Here is a 20,242-nt window from a genome sequence, read left to right on the forward strand (position 1 = left end):
TGGGGAGTTTCGGCATTTTTTAACCGAGTTTACAAAGTAATTAAAAAGTAATAATAGAATATTGAATAATAGTGAAAAGAAATGAATAGTAGTGGAATATTTTGAGAATATTTGAAGTAGTCTTGATACCAAAACGTACCATAATAAGCTACGAAATAGATTTTTCGAGTGCGAGATTCTGTAGTCGCTATTGGACGCTTGAAACCTCTCTCATCCGTCATCAATCGTCCCTGATGCTGAATTTTTATCGACAAATCCCATTCCTGGTTACCGACCGTTCAGATTCCATGGATGGACTTCTTCAGATCTCAAATGCTTTAATATTTCAAGTCATAACTGGTAATGCTCAGTCCTTTCTAAGCGTTGTATTTTCTTTTTAAAGTTTTAATTTGTTTTAAAGTGGGAAATCGATAGATTAGTTTTTTCTATAGCATCTTTTCCGAATAATACATATGTCAAACAAATCCGAAAGACGCTGAAGAACATTACGAGTATTGTTGGGAGTTTGACTCCCTGCGATTTTAAAAAACAACAAATTTTAGTCTCTCATATGAATCGAGTATATGTCCAAATCTACAAGCTTGAAACTTTGAATGACTATATATGTCGACCTGTTTTAGCGTTGATACAACGCCTACAGATAATAAGTCTGATACAAGCACATGATGATACAGCCCTCTCTTAACAACTGGGGCGACACAACGACAGTGGAATGAACAAAAACAACAACACCACCAATTACCGAACTGGTGTTCAGGTGGCTGCTCCTTGACTCGTGTTGTTTTCTGTGCTTTTAATTAGACTGGCCATATATCTCCTGCTAGCAAATATATTAGTGCTCCAACTACGTGCCAAACTGGTCTGGTTAAGTAAACACAACAGGAGATTAAGAGAGATGAGAAAAAACTTAGCAACCACTAGTAAATGAGAGAATGATTGAAACCTGTTTTACATTGCCCCCATAGCGAATGGCATCCCTGTCAGAACTGCAGAGTTTTGGTGATGATTAGTTTCTTGTGCTTGTAGGCTTGAACATTGCCTGCAAATTCCTCTGGCATGTTCGTTAAAATTATTTTCTCAATGGTGCTCAGATTTAGCAACCTATCCGGAATCTCGTTTAGCTCATGACAACATCGGATTTCTATTTCTCGGAGATTTTGCATTGCTTCTTCCTCCACTGTCCATTCTTCCAATTCCTTTAGCATCCAGAGGTGCAGAATTTGAAGTTTACCGAAGCCTTCACGAGGGCACAACATCTTCTTCCCGGTGTAGGAATCAGCCAACAGCCTCAGGACAGAGAGACTTGGCAACTGCGCTAGGATTGGCATGGGATCTTTTGTCAGCTTTGAAACTGACAGAGTAAGAACTCTAAGTCTCGGGGGGAATTCATTTCCATCATATAGCTTTGGTAAGTTTCCGAGCAAATACAAGTGAGTGAGATTCTCAAGGCTTGACAGAGGCTTTAATGCAAGCTCTGAAGGCCGACCATTTTCATCCTTGGATCTTAACCTCAAAGATTGAAGACTTGATAATCTTGCAATCCACTCATTTAATTCTTCAATGGAGTTAAGATAATATGTCAGACCTAGTTTCCTGAGACTTGTCAACCTATTCAAACCATTCTTCACCGGACTCTTCTTGTCCACAAATAATCCCCAGAATGTCTGGAGCTGGGTAAGAGAACAGCAATGTTTTTGCACAGACATATCAAGGCGTATTTCATTCAGACATAGATGTCGCAGGTGTTTCATCTTCCAAATAGAATTTGGTAGAGAACTGATATACGTGTGCTTCACATCCAAGGTCTCAAGGTAGGGCAACTCACCAACAGAGTTGGGAAGGGTATCCAAGAAGGTCCACCTTAATCCCAAGTACCTTAATTGAAACAGTTTCTCCAGATTCTCGGGCAATTGAGGTTTGTAAACACGCTCTAGATCAAGCACCCTGAGTAGTCCAAAGCCTCGATGACCAATGACATTGCTGAGAAAGTTCCTTATTTCCTTTGCAGGTATATCTTTCTTTTGAATATTGAAGGACAAGTAAGAGCGTAGATGTTGAATGTATGATGGTTCTTTACATGGGTAGTCTACGATGTCTCCATGCCCAGCAACTCGACGAACACTGGGCATAGGAGAATCATTTGTTTCCTTATCTGACTTGGGAGAATCATTTTTTTCCTCCTCTGACATTATTCTATGGATGTGGAAAAGGCTAACATATTTTGCTTTTGACAAGATGATATCGTGTAGCTCTTCACGAATAACGCATATCTTGGGACTCCCATCTTTCCTCCTTATTATTTCAATCATTTTCTGGTTTAGAAGTTCGTCCAGATACTCTTCCACCATATCCTCTGGAGTCTCGTCTCGTGAGTGCTCTACAAAGCCTTCTGCAAGCCATAAACGCAATAACCTCCTCACAGGGATTTTGTATCCTTTTGGGAAAAGCCCAAGATAAAGTAGGCAAGGCCTCAAGTGGAAGGGCAGAGAACTATATTTCAAGGCCAAGATTTTTGAGACCTCAACATTTTCATTACCCTGAAAAAACTTACGGCTAGGCTGACAAGAATAAGAAAAATCTTTATGAATATCAACATTCCAACTTGGATGGTCAAGAACTTTCAGCCATTCCTTATAGCTGGCAGTTTTTGTAGACAGAAGACCTCCGAGTAGTATGATTGTCAAAGGTAAGCCCTTGCATGTTGTTATGATTTTTCTCCTAAGCTTGCTCACTGTTTCCGAATCATCGAACTGAACGTCATCCGGTACGTGTACATGTTTCAGAAACAATTTCCATGTGTCTTCATCGTTTAGTGGCATGAGTTGATAAGGCGGTCGACTTGGATTTGCAAACCTAGCTATGTTTACGTTTCTAGTAGTCAACAGCACCTTGCTAGTAACAGTTTCTTTTGAAAAGGCAACACGCAGGCCTTTCGAAACTTTGAGTGACTGCACATCATCCAACACAACCAGAAACTTTTTATTCTGCAAATTCTCACGGATCTTGGCTACCAATTCTTCATCAGTGGCTTTCTCATCAACTATTAAACCCATCTGCTCCAAAATGCTCAGCAAGGCATCTCTTAGGTTCTCAGAGGCAGAAACCCTTGCACGGCAATCAAAATGACCTATAATCTCACTGCTGTTATATATTGTCCTTGCAAGGGCAGTCTTGCCAGAGCCACCCACACCTACGATTGAGATGAAGGGAAGACCTCGGAATGAAGTCTTAGTTAGACTGGTCACTATCTTGCTTTTGGCCTCTTCGATGTCTAATTTTTCATCCATGGTAGTCAACAGCACCTTGCTACCAACAGTTTCTTTTGAAAAGGCAACACGCAGGCCTTTCAAAACTTCGAGTGACTGCACATCATCCAACACAACCAGAAACTTTTTATTCTGCAAATTCTCACGGATCTTGGCTACCAATTCTTCATCAGTGGCTTTCTCATCAACTATTAAAATGCCCATCTGCTCCAAAATGCTCAGCAAGACATCTCTTAGGTTCTTAGAGGCAGAAACCCATGCACGGCAAGCAAAATGATCTATAATCTCCCTGCTGTTATATATTGTCCTTGCAAGGGCAGTCTTGCCAGAGCCACCCACACCTACGATTGAGATGAAGGGAAGACCTCGGAATGAAGTGTCAGTTAGCCTGGTCACTAGCTTGCTTTTGGCCTCTTCGAAGCCAAAGGTGTATGATTTTTCATCCATAGAATGGCTTTGACTGTTTTGCTGATTTTGTGTCGGCCCTTCATCTTGATAACTTGAGCCAGGCTTTTCCTCCTTGATCTTCTGGATCTTTGTCTTGACCTCCTCAATCTTCTTGTTGATATTCTGTACCTCATTGTGAAGGTCTACACCATACCTCAAATTCTTGTGGATGCAAATGTACTTCCTAGGGAAGTTCATTCTCCTGCTATGCATTCTCTGCAGGACAAATGTTTCAATGGCATCCTCTGCATTGTAAACAAGAGCAAGAAATTCTTCCATACACTTCGTAACTGCGTCACCGCATTCTTTCTTATCTTCTGCATCTATGAAGAAGTTCTTCATCTGTCTTAGACTTACTCTGACTTGCTCCACCTCATCTATCGCCTCTTTGAAGATGTTTGATTCTTGAATGAGCAGGTCAGTAAGTTTCCTTATGACTACAGAGACAACTGCCCCAACATCCATTGATTGTCTTCAGCCTTTCCTCTTCGTATCCTTTTGCTTTACCACAGCCAAACCAGAAATGGTGGTTCCAAGAGGTGATTCATTGTTTGAGTACTGGTTGTGGATGAGTACAGATGGCCTTGATCTTCCTGTTAAAGAAAGCCAGACAAATTAATGTTATTTCTGTAGTCTTGTCTTTATTATTAGTAGCTATGGGGTGGGTGCGTTTTAATTGTGGTGTTATGTTATCCAGCTAAGATTTTCCACCCAATGCAAATGCAGGCAAAAACTCATCATGTTTTATCCATCAAAAAAAAAAAAAAGAAACTCATGATGTTTTCAGATTTGTAATTATATAATCCGTCGAAATTTGACTCGATTACGAATATTTAATGTGTAGTAGGGATCTCTCTCGTCTGTCATAAAGGTAGAAAATGTAGGAGCAAGCAAGAATTTCTTTCCAGTCAATCTCCAAGATAGTCAAGCAATTCACATTTAAAAAATTTCTCGCTTTCTGCGTCTACACCTCACCCGGTGCTTAAATTCTATCATCAAGAAATGCAGTTCAGAAATGACAAAAGATTCTTGGAAATGCATTTCTATCATCAAGAAATGCATCCTTCCTAGTCGTTGGGTTTCCATGGTCTTTTATTACCTGATAGATGGGTTCCTTTGCGACACTACTCCTAACTACTTGCACATCTAATTTGGATACTAAAATATTTTCCTATTATTTATTATTTTATTATTATTATTTAATATTTTATCATTACGTTTTTACTATTAATCACAAAAGTAATCGTAGTCTTTACATTTCTTTTTTTTTTTTTACCTGTGGACTCTTTGGATGCAGTTTACCATGGCAAGCAGGATGTCAGCTCATCTAGAACATGGAAGAGTTCTCCCAGTGGCTCTTCATTTCGGGTTAGACCAAGAAAGACCTTCTCTTTAATGGAGCATGGTCAGAAATATACGTTTCTTTTTTCCATCCTTATGCATTCCTTCCCTCTGAGACAGTTTGAGATTGATGCTTCTTTGCTGCTGGATTTCTCCGTGTCTTTCTTTATTTCCTAGCGGATGCGCAGATGGGTTTATTATAGCTGTCACATGCATAATAATTTCAACTACTTGCAGTAATCAAACCAAAATTCAAGCAGACCTGAGAATAACATGTTTTGGGATTTGAAAAACTGTATGAATTAGCAGTTGCTGATCCCACATCCGTCAGGTGTGGGGTTTTATTATTTTTTCTCTTCCCTTTAACAAAATTTGAGAAGAGAGAGGTTGGAGAAACTTGAGGAAAGAGAGGCCGAGGAGAGAGAGGCCAAGGAGAAGTCGAAGAGAGAAAGATTAAGGAGAGAGAGAGGCTGAGGGAGATAGAGAGAGGTCGGGGAGAGAGAGGTTGAGATTGAAGGTGATGGTAATGAATTCTGACATAAAGTTGAAAAAAATATAAAAAGTGTAGAGCGTGTGGTAAAACCGTAAAACAGTGGGGCCACTATAGCAGACTCTGAAAAATAAAGACAAGTTGACTAGACTTTTCGAAGTTGTCAGAATAGTGTTATTCCGTTTTCGTCCATCAGGAGCATATACGATATCTTGAATGAATGTGTATGAGGCGAGAGGTTTCTGGCAAGCAGTGAGCAGCAACTCCCATTTTTTCTGGGCAGCCCTGCACATTCCTAAAAAATATTTCGAAGAATTGTTTCGAAAAGCACATTTTATTTATTTTTATATATTTTTTTAATCATTATAAATATTTAAAAAAAAATAAAAAATTCATAAAATCATTAAAAAATAATTCTTTAACTACTAAGTAAAAAAAAAAAGAAAATGATACCCTTACTACGCTGTACTACCGGCCTACTATCCGTTTATTTTTTAAAATTTATTTTGTCTCAGCAGTGCTGCACGCTCCCTTCATTTTGAATTTTCTGTCAGTTTTACTATTTCCTCTTTCTACACGTTTTCGGTAAGATTTGACGTAAATATATGGACTTATTTTTTTTTTTTTTTAGCTTTTGTGCTACTCCGACAGTTAAGTATAATTGGTCCTTTTTTTTTTTAATATTTTTATATATGTTTTTTTACATTTTTAAATATATTTAAAAAAAATAAAAAAATCATAATATTATTAAAAAATATTTTAATAATAATTAAATAAAAAAAAATAAAAAATTTCAGCAATAATATCGAACTGTAAGAATTAATGATAAGAGTATCATTTTCTTTAAATTTAGGATGGCATTACAACTACGACTAATTTTTGTTAGTTATTTTGATGTATTTTTTTTCTTATTTTTTTTATATTTATTTTTTTAACACTTAAATATATATTTTTTTTAAAAAATTGATAACATCATTAAAAAAACACTTTCATAATCTTAAAGTAAAAAAAAAAAAAAGTAAACGGTAGCGAGAAGATTAGTATTATCCTTTTTCTAATATAAATTTCACATTTTTAACATATGATTGAGCATGTTTATTGATATAAATTTTATATTTTATTTTATTTTTTTTATTCATATTTTTAAAAAATAAAAAATATATCATTATTCTAAATTTTATTTCCTTAATTATTAAATAAAAAATTAAAAAATTAAAATTAAATAGATGAAAGGTGAAAATGTGAGAGTAAACTCGTGGGCTACCATTTTGCTTTGAATATTGATAGAAACGAATTTTATATTATTTTTGTCAGAAGCTGACACTTTCATCTGAGATTCGATCAAATCGCGTGATCTGAGCAGTGAAATGGACTTGTGAAGTCCTGACCTGCAGAGGAAAAAAATTAAAAAAATAAATCAGTAGTAGACCGGTAGTATAGCGTGGTAAGGGTATCACTACCCAAAAAAAAAATCTACTCAAAACATTTTTTGTCCCGAATTAAAGATCCAAAGCATTTCTCTTTTTCTATTTTCCTTTCCTGTCAATCCATAAAACAATTTTTTTCCCTACGGAGTAAAGCAACTCATATTTGAAGTTTACACTTTTGGGTCTATTTCTTACACCATACCTGAAATCTGTTAACAAGAAATGCAGTTTAGGGATCTCAGAAGCTGAACTGAGGATGCTACTTACAAGTAAGTCACCAGAAACATCGAGCTCATGGAACTTCTCTCTTGTTATTATTAGTTGTATTTACCATATATATGGTCTTCTTGTCTAAGCGTCGTGTGTGTGTGTGTGTGTATTCTTTCTGCTTTCAGTTTTGAGTGGCTGGGTTTTTGTGGAGAAGAGGAGGCTTGTCCAGGTGTTCCCAGAACCGGTACGGAAACTATGGAACGATTGGGAGCTACGAATAATGGTCTTGATCAGCCTTACCTTGCAAATGTTATTAATTGTCATGGGCAACCGCAGAAAGTACAATCCGGGAACTTGGCTCAGATTTTCCATTTGGTCTGCATACCTAATGGCAGACTGGGTAGCAACTGTTGCACTTGGTGTCCTCTCCAATAAGCAAGGAAATTCCTGTACCTGTGCTGCCAACAAAACTGAAACTATAGATGAGGAGCTCATGGCATTCTGGGCACCTTTTCTCTTGTTGCATCTCGGCGGCCCAGACACGATTACTGCTTATGCTTTAGCAGACAATGAGTTGTGGATAAGGCACTTTCTTGGACTAGTTGTCCAAACTCTTGTAGCATTGTATGTCACTGTCACGGCTTGGAGTGGAACTTGGCTCTCATTCTTGACAATTCCCATGCTTTTTACAGGGGTGATAAAGTATGGAGAAAGGTCATTAGCCTTGAGGTCAGCAAATCGGGAGCAGTTTCTTGATTCCTTGCTTGAGCCTCCTGATCCTGGCCCCAATTATGCTAAATTCATGGAGGAATTCACTTTGAAAAAGTGTGAAGGGTTTAGTGTCTTGGCCATTGAAGTGATTGAGGAAGCTGACCAGTCTCGTGCCCGCAATGGCAACAACAATGGTGCTGCTAATAGTCGGACATTATTGCTCGCCGCATACAACTTCTTCCAGACTTTCAAGCGGCTCTTTGTAGATCTTATTCTTAGCTTCCAAGACCGTGACCATAGCCAGTCTTACTTCATGGATCTCTCTTCAGAAGATGGTTTCAAGTTAGTTGAAATTGAACTTGGATTCGCATATGATGTTTTCTATACCAAAGCACCTATAATATATACTAGATGGGGATGCATTTTTCGCTTCATCAGTCCCTCTTTAACCATTATAGTGTTGGTGGTGTTCCTGTTTGTTGATAAGGGCAATCATCTCATGACTGATCTGGCCATTACTTACATACTGCTGATCGGAGCTATTATTCTGGAATTCTATGCTGTCATTTTGCTACTCTACTCCGACAGGACAAAGCTATGGTGGAGTAAGCATGAATTTCCGTTTCCTCCAAAAATATGTTGTTTTGGATCACTGGTCTCTCGACTAATTTCTTTTTTTAAACCAATACTTTCTCGCTTAATCTCTGGTTTTCAATGTATGGTTTCTCCAGTTTCCAAGTTTTTTCCACCTATGGTTTCTCGAATGTTATCTTATTCTCTACCCTCTAATAAAATGAAGTGGTCAAATTCCTTGGCTCAGTACAGTTTGCTAAGCTCCGCCCTTCAAGATAATCTTGTACCTTGTCTGGAAGATAAATGCGATCTTTTCCTAAAGATTGTGAAACATATACCACCATTGGAGAAGCGCCTGCATAGATATCATTGCAACATCTCTCCTGAACTGAAATCTTGGATCTTCGAGCACTTTCTGAGGAAATCAAAGGACACCACAGAGAAGGACAACAAAGACAAATCAGAGGAGGTCATCGCATCTTTATGTCGTGCAAGAGGCAATCTTGTTTTTGAACAGAATAACTGTTTTCCCTCGTTCAAATGGACAACTGAGTTAGAATTCGATCAAAGCATTCTTGTCTGGCATGTTGCTACAGATCTCTGCTATCACTCAGATGGGGTTGAAGACTTAGCTGTCAAAAGTTGGAGCAAGAACCTATCAGATTACATGTTATATCTTTTAGTCATGTGTCCTTTCATGCTGCCCATTGGGATTGGGATGATCAGGTTTCGAGACACTTGTGAGGAGGCCAAGCAATTTTACAAGGAAAAAGGTTTGTCATTTAAAGACAAGAGTCACAAGACGAAACTCTGCAAGATGTTGCTTGAAGTGAGTACTGAAGTTCTTCCAACTAAGGTAAAAGGGGACAGGAGCAAATCTGTGCTATTCAATGGATGCAGGCTTGCACATGAATTGCTTGAAATGGATAGAGAGAAGAAGTGGGAGTTTGTTTGTGACGTGTGGATAGAGATGCTAGGCTACGCAGCCAGTCAATGCAGAGGATACTATCATGCTCAACAGCTGATGAAAGGTGGGGAGCTCCTCACTCATGTCTGGCTTCTTATGGCGCATCTAGGCATTACACAACAATTTCAAATAAACCGAGGCCATGCCAGAGCCAAGTTGGCTGTGTACTGAGTATATATGCTTTCACTTTTGTATTATTATTATTATTCTTGATGTGAACGTGGCTCAACTTTTTCAAGAATAAAAACTCGGAAAACTCATAAGAACATTCACAATCCTTCCCTATAAAATTTCCTAAAATTTAACTAAATACAACATTCCCTAAATTTTATTCCAAATTTTAACTATCTTAAAAAAAACCTCCTACGTCTCATTCCCTATCTTTTCTCTATCTTATTAAAATAACTTTTTCGTATTCATTAATTATTACTTTTTTCTCTTACTTCTATTTACATCTTAACTACTACATTTTTTTATCTTTTTCCTCTTCTTTTCAAAAATCACATTTTGCCTTCTATCCATTGGTAATTTTTTTTGTCTTCTCTACAACAGTAACATTTTTTCATCCTATTATAACAATAACTTTTTTTTTTTATATATATAAATAGGCATTTTGGTTACAATCACATTCTCACATTCTCCTGAACCCAACCCCTATTTCATCTTACAAATTTCCAATTTTTGACTTTATCTCCTACTCACTTCATCAAATGGCTCGTTCGTTCTTCTACAAATTGTTGCTTAACTTATCCTCTGAAGATGAGTTGGAGGTTGTTGAAGCAAAACATAACAATAGGTTTGCACATGACCAACCCAAAGCATTGACACAACACATACCATTAAAACACACACGAAGCATGCAAACAGAACATAACAATGGGTCTGCACAGACCAACCCGTGGGTGTAAAGACCAGTCTTAACATCAATCGAAATATCACATAACAATCAAACCAAACACCAAATAAAACACAAATAATCTCAATGGACATAGCAGTAATACCAATTTCCAACGAGAAAAATGCACAAATCGAACCCGTATAGGTAACCCGTGAGAAATCTAGGATTTTCTTTCAAAATCTTATATCTCAAAATCCATTCATGGAGGAACCATATAAGGTGTCAAATGGGGTAAAAAACTTTGGTGCAGATAGCCATGGAAGATCCTAAATGGAGAAGAGTTTTCCATGGAGAAAGCTGAACAGTCGTGACAACATAATGGGCATGGAGAAACCCATAAGATTAGGGAAATCGAATGTGAGGAAAAAAATTAGACTTACAATGATGAGAGGATTGAGGTCATCAATGGTAACCGCAATGCGAGGAAAGGGCCAAAACCACGAACACAACCAACAGTCAAAGGGGACGCAAGATGGAACCCAAAAACCAATCAACAATTTCAATTTAAGGAGGAACAGTCAATTCCCATATTTAGAGATCCACTGTAGCATCTCATCCATTTACCACAAAATAGGAAATGAAATGAGAAGAGGTTTGGGCAAAATCTCCAAAAATAAAATTTTGAGATTTTGAGATATAAAAAAGGGCTGTGAATGCTCTAAGTACCACTGGAATATAAATGGGATCTAAATTCTCATAAAATGTCAATGATAGAAACACAACCTTTTTTATAACATTACTTTCAATCAAACAACCTTCTAGCTTCCTCAATTTTTTGTTTTGTTTTATTTTATTTTAAGTTTTTGTCTTTTTTTTTACATATTAAAATTTGAAGATGTTTTTGAAAATTTTTAAGTCTTATATTTTCTTTTTGACAGAAAGGGAGGGTACCTCAAACCAAGGCATGGTTAAAATTAAGAAAGAGAGAGAAATTAGAATAATTAGATTGGCAATGCATCTAGAAGAGGGTGGCTGTAATTAGTTATATTCTTTTGTTCTTTACTTTTTTTAACACTTTAAATATTTTTTAAAAACAAAATCATAATATTATTAAAAAATACTTCTTAAGTAAAAAATTAAAATTAAAAAAATTCTAACGGTAACATTGAGCAATAAAAGTGCGAGTAACATTTTTCTCTTGAAGATGTTAACGAAAAGTGCGACTGTTCGTTATGGAAAAACACACCTAACACGGGACGACTCCCTTGAGCAAAGTCGTCTCCCACAGAGGGAGGGAATATGTCATGAACCCATCCGAGACTGAGGAAAAACTTCTAATGATTTGCCAGTTTAATAATCTAATCTGCACGAATTAATTAGCAGCCCATATGAATTGGTTGCATTTGTCAAATGAATCTTAAGATGCGTTTGATTTCAATTCGAATTGATTACAAGCAAAAAATGAAAGATTTGTCTTCTTTCAAAGATTAAAAAAGTATGGGCAAATAAAATAATCAAAACATCCCTATAATTTAGTAATGCTTTTTTTTTTTTTATAGGGTCTTGAAGGATGATCGTGAATTTCAACGAGAACTAAAAAATTGTTTAATTTCATTGACCACGTGTACCATGATCAGTTGAAGTCAACGACAATGTTAATTGCTCCAATGTTCACCAGCACCCAAAGATATCCAAGCCAACAATCCTAGAGCTCTCATTGGCACAGCACTCCCGGATAAAGGAACAAGAATTCTTTCTAAAGGATGAAAAATCTCTAGAAATAGAAAATCCAAAGCTAGTCCACACAACAGAATAAAAGGCACAGAAAAGTACCATAAAATGCGAAGCAATTCCAAACCCAGTCAGGAAATTGAAAAAACAGGGGCAGGAGAGGTGAATATGAATCCTCAAACCTAGCAAGATAAAACTACATACAGATCAACTCCAACCACACATGGCAGAACAGGTGAAAACAAAAACAAAAATGAATAATACAAACGGCATCTGGATAAAGAGTAGACAACGAAAACAAATTTTCCCCATTATAAGATTTTTTTGAATCTTCAAAACAAAAATCCCAGTTATCGAAATTACACACTAACTACAAACCGACTTTACTTCCACTCAAAAATAAAGAAAAAGAATTGTGTCAAAACTTCAAAAATTAAAAAAAGGAAAAGGAAACATACAACAGCACAGAGGGCATAACAAGGAAAAACTTAATATATAACAAAACATAAATTAGACGATGCATTATCGCCAAGAGCTAATGCACAGAGATAGGGAGGTGACAACCTACGATAGATCAAACACCTTTGCTAATCATTAGAATTCAAATAAAAGTACAATAGAGGACAACTTCCAAGCTATCACTACCCATTTTTCTGAAAGGGCAAAACAAATTGACAGGGAGGGATGGATATATATCCTCAGAAAAGAGAACAAAAGTCTAGACATAAGATCGTTGAACCATTAGCATGGGATGACCAAACATTTTGACAGCCTGAATGATTATCCTATACTTCATTCCATCTTCTACTCGTCATCCTCTTCCTAAAAAGAACGGAATAGAAAAGAAGCAATTAAAATGATGATTGAAATCTGATTGTACGGAATCAAGAAAAAAACAAATAAAACAAACCTCATCACTGCCCTCTTCGTCTCCTTCCTCATCATCATTCACCTCAGACATTGACTTCTCGGACTCTACCTCCTCCTCTGCTGCATTGGCACCTTCAGCCTGATTCAACAAGAAAGACAAGCATGTCAATCATTTATAGGGTACACAAACACGATGGCAAACAAGAATATACATTAGAAGACTTGCCTGTTTCTTATTATAGGCTTTCATGTTCTTCTCGTAGTCGACCTTCCTTTTGTCGGCCTTTGCTACATATGGTGCTTTCTCCTAAAATATAAACACCGCTTTAGTTTAATGCATTTATCCATGCATTATTTTAATAAAGGACTTTCATGCTGGGATATCTTACGGCCTCAGACAGAGACTTCCATTTTGCTCCAGCAGCTTTACCAACCTGGTTGTTTTAAAATTAGCAACAGATTTCAGATTTATTGGCACCGTTTCAATTTCCAAACCAACCCAACCCAACCCAGAGAAGACCAACAAGACTTACAGCAGAGACTGATTTGTTGTCAGGGTGATCTTTATTGAACTGCTTCCTGAATTCTTCCCTGCGACGATTATATCAGGGAAATAAAGAATGTGAGGAATAAAGATTATTAAGAATCATAAATTAGGTCATAGCCCTCACTTTGTTACCAAACGAAGATATTTCACATATGATTTGACGGGAAACAGCAATTTAATTCACATATACTTTTTAGTAACAAGGCTCTGCTTGCTCCCACAACCCCACTCCCCTCTCCTATCACGCGACCCTCCAAATATAAATATATATATATATATATATACACACACACACATCTATCTATCTATCTATCTATCTTATAACGCGTCCCTCTAAATATATTGCGCAGACTTTTCCCCTTTTTTTCTTCATCGGAGACATTGTATTTTCCATCGAAACAAACATAGCAAGTTGAAAATAGAGATCTGAGGGTCAGGAAGATGATTACATGAAAACGAAGAAGGCACTGGCAGGCCTCTTAGGCTTGTTAGGGTCCTTCGCTGCCTTTCCCTTCTTAGTCGATGCCCCTACCGCTTTCGTGGAAGCACCGCGTTTCTTGTTCACGGAGAGCCTACCATCATATACAAAACCATGCGATAAAAATGAACAAACTAACATATAATTTCACCGACATAGAACGTTTTCGTCAGTTTCTAGATCTGAGATTTGAGCCACCATGATCGACGGGTTTATGACTCGTAACGCTCAAAGAAGCGACGGATTCTTAGTAAAAGCTAGCGAAAACAACAAAACTTACTTGGCATCAGCTTTCTTCGGCTCAGACCTCGGTTTTGCTCCCTTCATGATGATTCCTGCATATATAGGATCGGATCAGCGAAAATAAATCGAAATACGTGAAAAATCGTCGAAATTTGATCGAAACCAACAGGACTTACGAGTTGGTGACCTTGTTAGTAGGGTTAGGGTTAGGTTTGGGGCAAGGGTTTCAACGCGTAGCGAGAGAGAGACAGAACAAGGGATAAGTGGGATTGATTGGAAGTGAGGGGCTTTGAGAAGCCAAAAGCCGGAGATATTAAGCTCGGGGGGTTAAATTGAAATTCAATTGCGAACGAAATGAAATTTGGGGGTTTAGGCGGGATTTGAAAATTTATGCCAAGTCATCGATCCTTGTGCTTTCACGGTATTGGCTCTGCGTAGATCTTAAGCGTGTCCTTTGATCACTCTCTTCTGTCCTTGACTCTTGTTGTGTTTTCCTTTGTGTTTCTTCTTCCTCCGACGGTCAGCAACCTTCTGGCGGACTCGGATTGCAGTCAGACCAAGCCCAGGTCTAAGCCCAATTCCATTACATTTTCTTTGCTCCTGAAAAAGCCCAATTCTGATGTATAGGACCAAAAGTTTCAGTGACCCGAGCCCAAGTTCGAAATCTCTTATCATGAGGTGAATTACGAGTATTGGCATTCGACTCATCTAAAATATAGATAATTTTTGTCAAAATGACCGGACTCATTAAAAATATCTGGCTTAAGTTTTGAGTTAAAATAATTTTAAAGTCTTCTCCGAGGTATTGTTCAATCATCAACTCATATTTTATTCCTAAATGATCAACATAAACATTAGAAATTATGTTTCCCTTTTGCATTGCAAAATACAATAAACATTAGAGAATAAAAAAAATACTAAAAAATTATTATTAAAATATATAATATTATATTATTATTTTAACTTTAGGATGATTAGTTCAAGGTGGACTAATTTCTTCAATAACTTTGATTTTAGCCAAAACATTCATTTTTAACCAAATTTTAGACTTACTTTTGCCAGACCAGTGTCAATACTCTTTAGTACTCAGATCTAAAAAGTTCGAGAGTATTAGAGTAGTTTTTGCCGTGCACTGTTGTGAGCTCAGCCTTGCACCGCCGTGTGCACCACCACGACTCACCACACCAGAACCCTTTCTTCCATCTATCTATCCCTAGAGCGAAATTCCCTTGTGAAAAACTCACCAAAACCGCCGCTGCTGCCACCTTTGGCAATATCTCCATACGCGAGATATTCCAGAAATTTTCACATCTATATTGTAAGTAATTCTCCAAAATGCGACCTATTAGTTTTAAAACGACATTATTATAATTGACGTTATTTATAGACTGTTGGTTTGAGATGGGCCTCTGGTCGTTGAAGTGTTGGGATTAAATTGCAGTTGATGTTGGATTTGGGCCTTAAGCCAAATTGGAGGATGAGATTACGCATGTAGTTGGTTTTGAAACTGTGTATTTGTAATTGTTGTGATACTATAAAAACGAGCAATTTACTATGTCATCCAATATTTTTTGTCATGCATATTTATCGTCTTATAAATAATTGTGCTATGAAATCATGTTTGGGAATTGTGACTGTTTGTATTATAAATGGGTGGGTGCGTGTATATCACGACCCCAAATTGAGATGAGGCATTATCTCGGTGGAGTTCCTCTGGTCACTCGAGAGCGTAATAGACTGACGTGACGTCCCATGAGTTGTCGTCGAGCGACGACGGGAATAGATGAGACGGTAACACTCTCGTACTGATTACGTGGCCTCTTGCTGGCGGGGTTAGAGGATGCTTGTTAAAAGTCATATGCATGATGTTACCCGTGGTGTGACGATGAGAGCCACGGTGTACGGATGGTCCGTTGGGAAGACCGTGATGCATGCATAATAAAATAATATATATGATTGGGCCAAATAAGATTTTTGGCGTGAGTGATTAAATGTGTCTTTTTGGAAAAAATGTGGATTTGTTTCCTTCATATTTGACCGTATGTGGACGTGTTGGTGGTATTAATGTATTTTTAATCTTTTGGATGTTTTGTTTTGGTTGATTAGTTGTTGAGATGTCATAATCTTATTGTAGTATATTACCATACGGTTCCGTCTTATGGTACTGTAGATTTTGACGCAGAGGTCGAGTATAACCTGAGGGATCTACTTCGCCAGAGGCATGACTTGTTGACATGTTGTTCGGCGATATGGGATTTGTTTCCCTGTGTTATTTGTTTTCTTTAAATTATCTGTCGGATGATTATATAATTCTCGTAAAAGATATTTTACTATTTTTGAACTTTCTAGTACTTAATAAGAATGTCCTTTTTCATTTTTCACTGCGATTATTATATTGTACACTTATTACATGTTGTACACACTCTGCACTTGTCCTTGGGGTTTGTGATTCGTGTGGTCATCATCTCGGTATTGTGAACTCTACTAAAATACACGTGGGGGTCGTGGGCGCCATAGGTGGTATCAGAGCGGTCTGGCTCTGGGTAAAATCATAAAAATACCTAGGTTCAGTACCAGAAAAGTTTTCTTGTATTTTAAATTGTTTATTTAAGTTAAATATTGGCTTTTAAAAGACGCGTTTTAGCATAAAAATGGACCGTCCAAGAATGCCACATCCTGAACTTGAGGACGAGTTGTCTCGTGCTGATGGGAATCTCGCCATGGCTAGGGCCTTAACTCGTATGACAAAATTTCTTCAACAAAATTTTCATCAGCAACAAAGGGAGCAGCAAATCGGATGTCCGTATGAGCATTTTTTAGCTCATAGAACCCCTATTTTTTCCGGTCAAGAGGATCCACTTCGTGCTGGGAGATGGATCAGTGATCTCGAGAAGACATTCGAGATTTGTGGGTGTACTGAAACCCAAAAAGTGTTATACGCAAGTTACCTGCTGCAAGGTGATGTGACTGCTTGGTGGGGGACCAAGCTGGAGCTTCCTGAGATGGAATTAGGATCAATTGCAGCGGTATCTTGGTCGTGTTTTAAAAAGGAGTTCAATGATTGCTTCTTCCAGAACACTATGAGGAAACAACAGGTTTGAGAATTTAACAATCTTGTACAAGGGGAGATGATGGTAGTGCAATATGCCCGAAAATTTATAGAACTTGGAAAGTTTGCAACGCACTTAATTGCTACAGAAGAAATGAGAATCGAGTGATTTCAATAGGGTCTACGGTAGGAGATCTATAGACAGGTTTATTGTTTACAAATCTCAACCTTCCAGCAGCTAGTTGAGGTAGCTACAATTGTAGAATGGGAGTTTGTTGACCCTGTTGGCTCTTCAATTGGCCAAAAGAGAAGAGATTTCGGAGAAGGAAGTAGTTCTGGGTCTGCACCTAAGTTTACTATAAGGCCTGGGGCCCGACCACAAATGGCCACCAGAGTACGTATGGGAGGACGAGCTCCGGTATGTTGTAAATGCAATAGGTCGCATTAAGGCGAGTGTCGTCTAGCAGGGATTCAATGTTTCAAATGCAAACAAATGGGACATCTTGCTCACAATTGCCCTACCATGATCCAAGCGAATCGAGGCGATTATCACGGAGGTAGGACTAACCAAAGGCAAGCTGTCCAGGCTAGGGTGTACGCAGTGACCTCTAGTAAGGCTGATGATGTGGCTCCAGAAACCCGAAATGCTGGAGTCATCACAAGTATAGATTTCTATCCAATCCTTTGAAATTACTATATTGTGTGGTTTGATTTATAGATTTCATCAATAGTTTTAATCTTTTTAGGTAGAATTCGATTGTATGAATTTTATACTTGCACCTTGTTTGATTCGGGAGCATCTCAGTCGTTCGTATCTACTACTTTTGCACTGATATGCAACCTGGTCATAAACCTTTACCGCAATCTTTAGTAGTGAAATTATCAAATTGAGAGACTGTGTGGTGTTCAAAGGTTACTCTAGGATGTCCTTTGAATATTAGTGGGATGACACTTGATGTAGATTTAATAATGTTTAAATTACTTGAATTTGATATTATTTTAGGAATGAAATGGTTATTTCAACATTTTGCAAACATTAATTGTCGTAGCGGATAATTAGTTTCCAACTGTCAGGAGGAAATTATTTGGAGTTTGCAGGAAGTAAGATAAAGGTGAAACTTGCAGTTATATCTGTAATTCAAGCAAATAGGGACCTAGCAAATGGAGCAGATGCATTTTTGGTTCAAGTGGTGTCGGCACCATCTGAGAAGAAATCTATAGCAAATATTTCAATTGTGAAAGAGTTCTTTGATGTGTACATGGATGATTTGTCCGACTTGCCTCCTGTTTGCGATTTGGAGTTTGCTATTGATTTAGAATCCGGAGCGGCACTAGTACATAAGGCTCCTTACTGAATGGCACCAACTGAGTTAAAAGAGTTGAAAAATCAATTGCAGGAACTGGTAGATAAGGGATTTATTTAGCCTAGTTCTTCACCTTGGGGAGCACTAGTGCTATTTGTTAAGAATAAGGATGGTACCCTTTGGATGTGTATTGATTATCGAGAGCTCAATAAAGTGACCATCAAGAATAAGTATCCCCTACCTTGAATTGATGATTTATTCGATCAACTCCAAGGTGCAACTACCAATCAAAGATTGACTTGAAATCGGGATACTATCAATTGAGGATAAAATATAAGATATACCCAAGACTGCCATTAGGTCTAGGTATGTGCATTATGAGTTCAATGTGATGCCTTTTGGACTAGCCAATGCCCCTGTACCATTTATGGATATGATGAATAAAGTATTCCGACCCTATTTAGATTCTTTTGTGATAGTTTTTATCTATTACATATTGGTATATTCTCGAGAACTGGAGGAGCATGCTTGTCACATTCAATTGGTTCTGGGAAAATTGAGAGAACATCAACTTTATACGAATCTAAGTAAGTGTGAGTTTTGGTTGGAGGAAATTAAATTTCTTAGTCATGTTATGTCCTGAGATGGTGTAGCAGTTGATCCAATTAAAGTAGAAGCTGTCTTAGCAAGGCCACGTCTTTGAACGGTGCATGAAATTAAGAGTTTCTTGGGACTCATCGGATATTATCTAAGATTCGTGGAAGGCTTTGCTCGATTGTCTGGACCTCTCACTGCTCTTACTAAGAAGAATGTTGAGTTTGTTTAGTCCAACAAATGTGAGAGAAGTTTTCAAGAGTTGAAAAATATATTAACTACATCACTACAAGGTGAATTACAAGAAAGAAAAAAGGGGCAAAATTTTAAAAGTCTACAGAAAAATGAAAAGTGGACTAGGATATGGAACTTACACATTCCTCCTGCTACAATTTTTTTTTTTTTTTTTGTGGAGAGCATGTTTTAATATCCTACCTACCAAGGTAAATATGTTCAAAAAGAAGGTATTGACTGATTATACTTGTCCCTTGTGTTTAAGTGATCCAGAAACCACAGAACACAGTTTATGGGAATGCATTGCTGCAAATGACATTTTGGGAAAAAGCTCCAAACAAATTCAAAAAAGCAAGGCATCATGTCAAAGTTTGAAGAAGTTGCTGACATATATGTTCAATAAGCTTGAGAAAAAGGAAATGGAAGAATTGACTCTGATTTTGTGGAACATTTGGTAGAGAAAGGAACCAACATGTTTTTAACAACATTCTCATTGATCCTAAGACAATCATATAGAGAGTACAACATATGCAACAAGATATGGAAGGGATACAAACTACATCCAGTACCAACACTCAAAGCAGTATACAAAGAACTGCAACTTGGGATTTTCCCTCTCCTAATTTCTGTAAGATAAACTGGGATATATTTGTTGAAAGTAAAAATAACAAGATTGGTATATGGATTGCAATCAGAGATGAGGAAGGAAACTTCTTAGCAACTAAGAAGAACCAATCTATGTGTCCTGATCCTTTGATAGCTGAGGCTGTAGGAGCTCTTACAGCAACAAAATTTGGAATGGAGCTCGGCATGAGAAGAGTAATTCTAGAAGGTGATTCCAAAAGAGTAGTCATGGATGTTCAACCACAAAAAGAAGACAGCTATTATGGATTGATCATCTCAGACATTAGAACTAGGGTCA

The 20,242-nt window shown here is 37.5% G+C and overlaps 3 protein-coding genes across 3 annotated transcripts; 1 reads left to right on the forward strand and 2 right to left on the reverse strand.

Moving 5' to 3' along the window:
* Positions 1-525: 525 nt before the first annotated feature.
* LOC109011477 (disease resistance protein RPP13-like) lies at positions 526-5,096 on the reverse strand. The gene is made up of 3 exons (XM_018992708.2): positions 4,990-5,096; positions 944-4,306; positions 526-861 (listed from the first exon to the last, which is right to left on the reverse strand). The coding sequence occupies exon 2, from the start codon at positions 4,176-4,178 to the stop codon at positions 981-983; it is 3,198 nt and encodes a 1,065-aa protein (XP_018848253.2). The 5' UTR covers positions 4,179-4,306; positions 4,990-5,096; the 3' UTR covers positions 526-861; positions 944-980.
* Positions 5,097-6,857: 1,761 nt separating this feature from the next.
* Positions 6,858-9,707, forward strand: LOC109011478. The gene is made up of 2 exons (XM_018992711.2): positions 6,858-7,240; positions 7,367-9,707. Exons 1-2 carry the CDS (start codon positions 7,228-7,230, stop codon positions 9,601-9,603), a joined length of 2,250 nt encoding a protein of 749 aa, XP_018848256.2. The 5' UTR covers positions 6,858-7,227; the 3' UTR covers positions 9,604-9,707.
* Positions 9,708-12,523: 2,816 nt separating this feature from the next.
* On the reverse strand, positions 12,524-14,544 carry LOC109011479 (HMG1/2-like protein). Its single transcript, XM_018992712.2, has 8 exons — positions 14,316-14,544; positions 14,177-14,231; positions 13,868-13,990; positions 13,405-13,462; positions 13,261-13,305; positions 13,098-13,178; positions 12,912-13,010; positions 12,524-12,823 (listed from the first exon to the last, which is right to left on the reverse strand). The coding sequence occupies exons 2-8, from the start codon at positions 14,221-14,223 to the stop codon at positions 12,806-12,808; spliced, it is 471 nt and encodes a 156-aa protein (XP_018848257.1). The 5' UTR covers positions 14,224-14,231; positions 14,316-14,544; the 3' UTR covers positions 12,524-12,805.
* Between the last annotated feature and the right edge of the window lie 5,698 nt (positions 14,545-20,242).

Source organism: Juglans regia, chromosome 11 (genome assembly GCF_001411555.2).
Source record: "Juglans regia cultivar Chandler chromosome 11, Walnut 2.0, whole genome shotgun sequence".
NCBI lineage: Eukaryota > Viridiplantae > Streptophyta > Magnoliopsida > Fagales > Juglandaceae > Juglans > Juglans regia.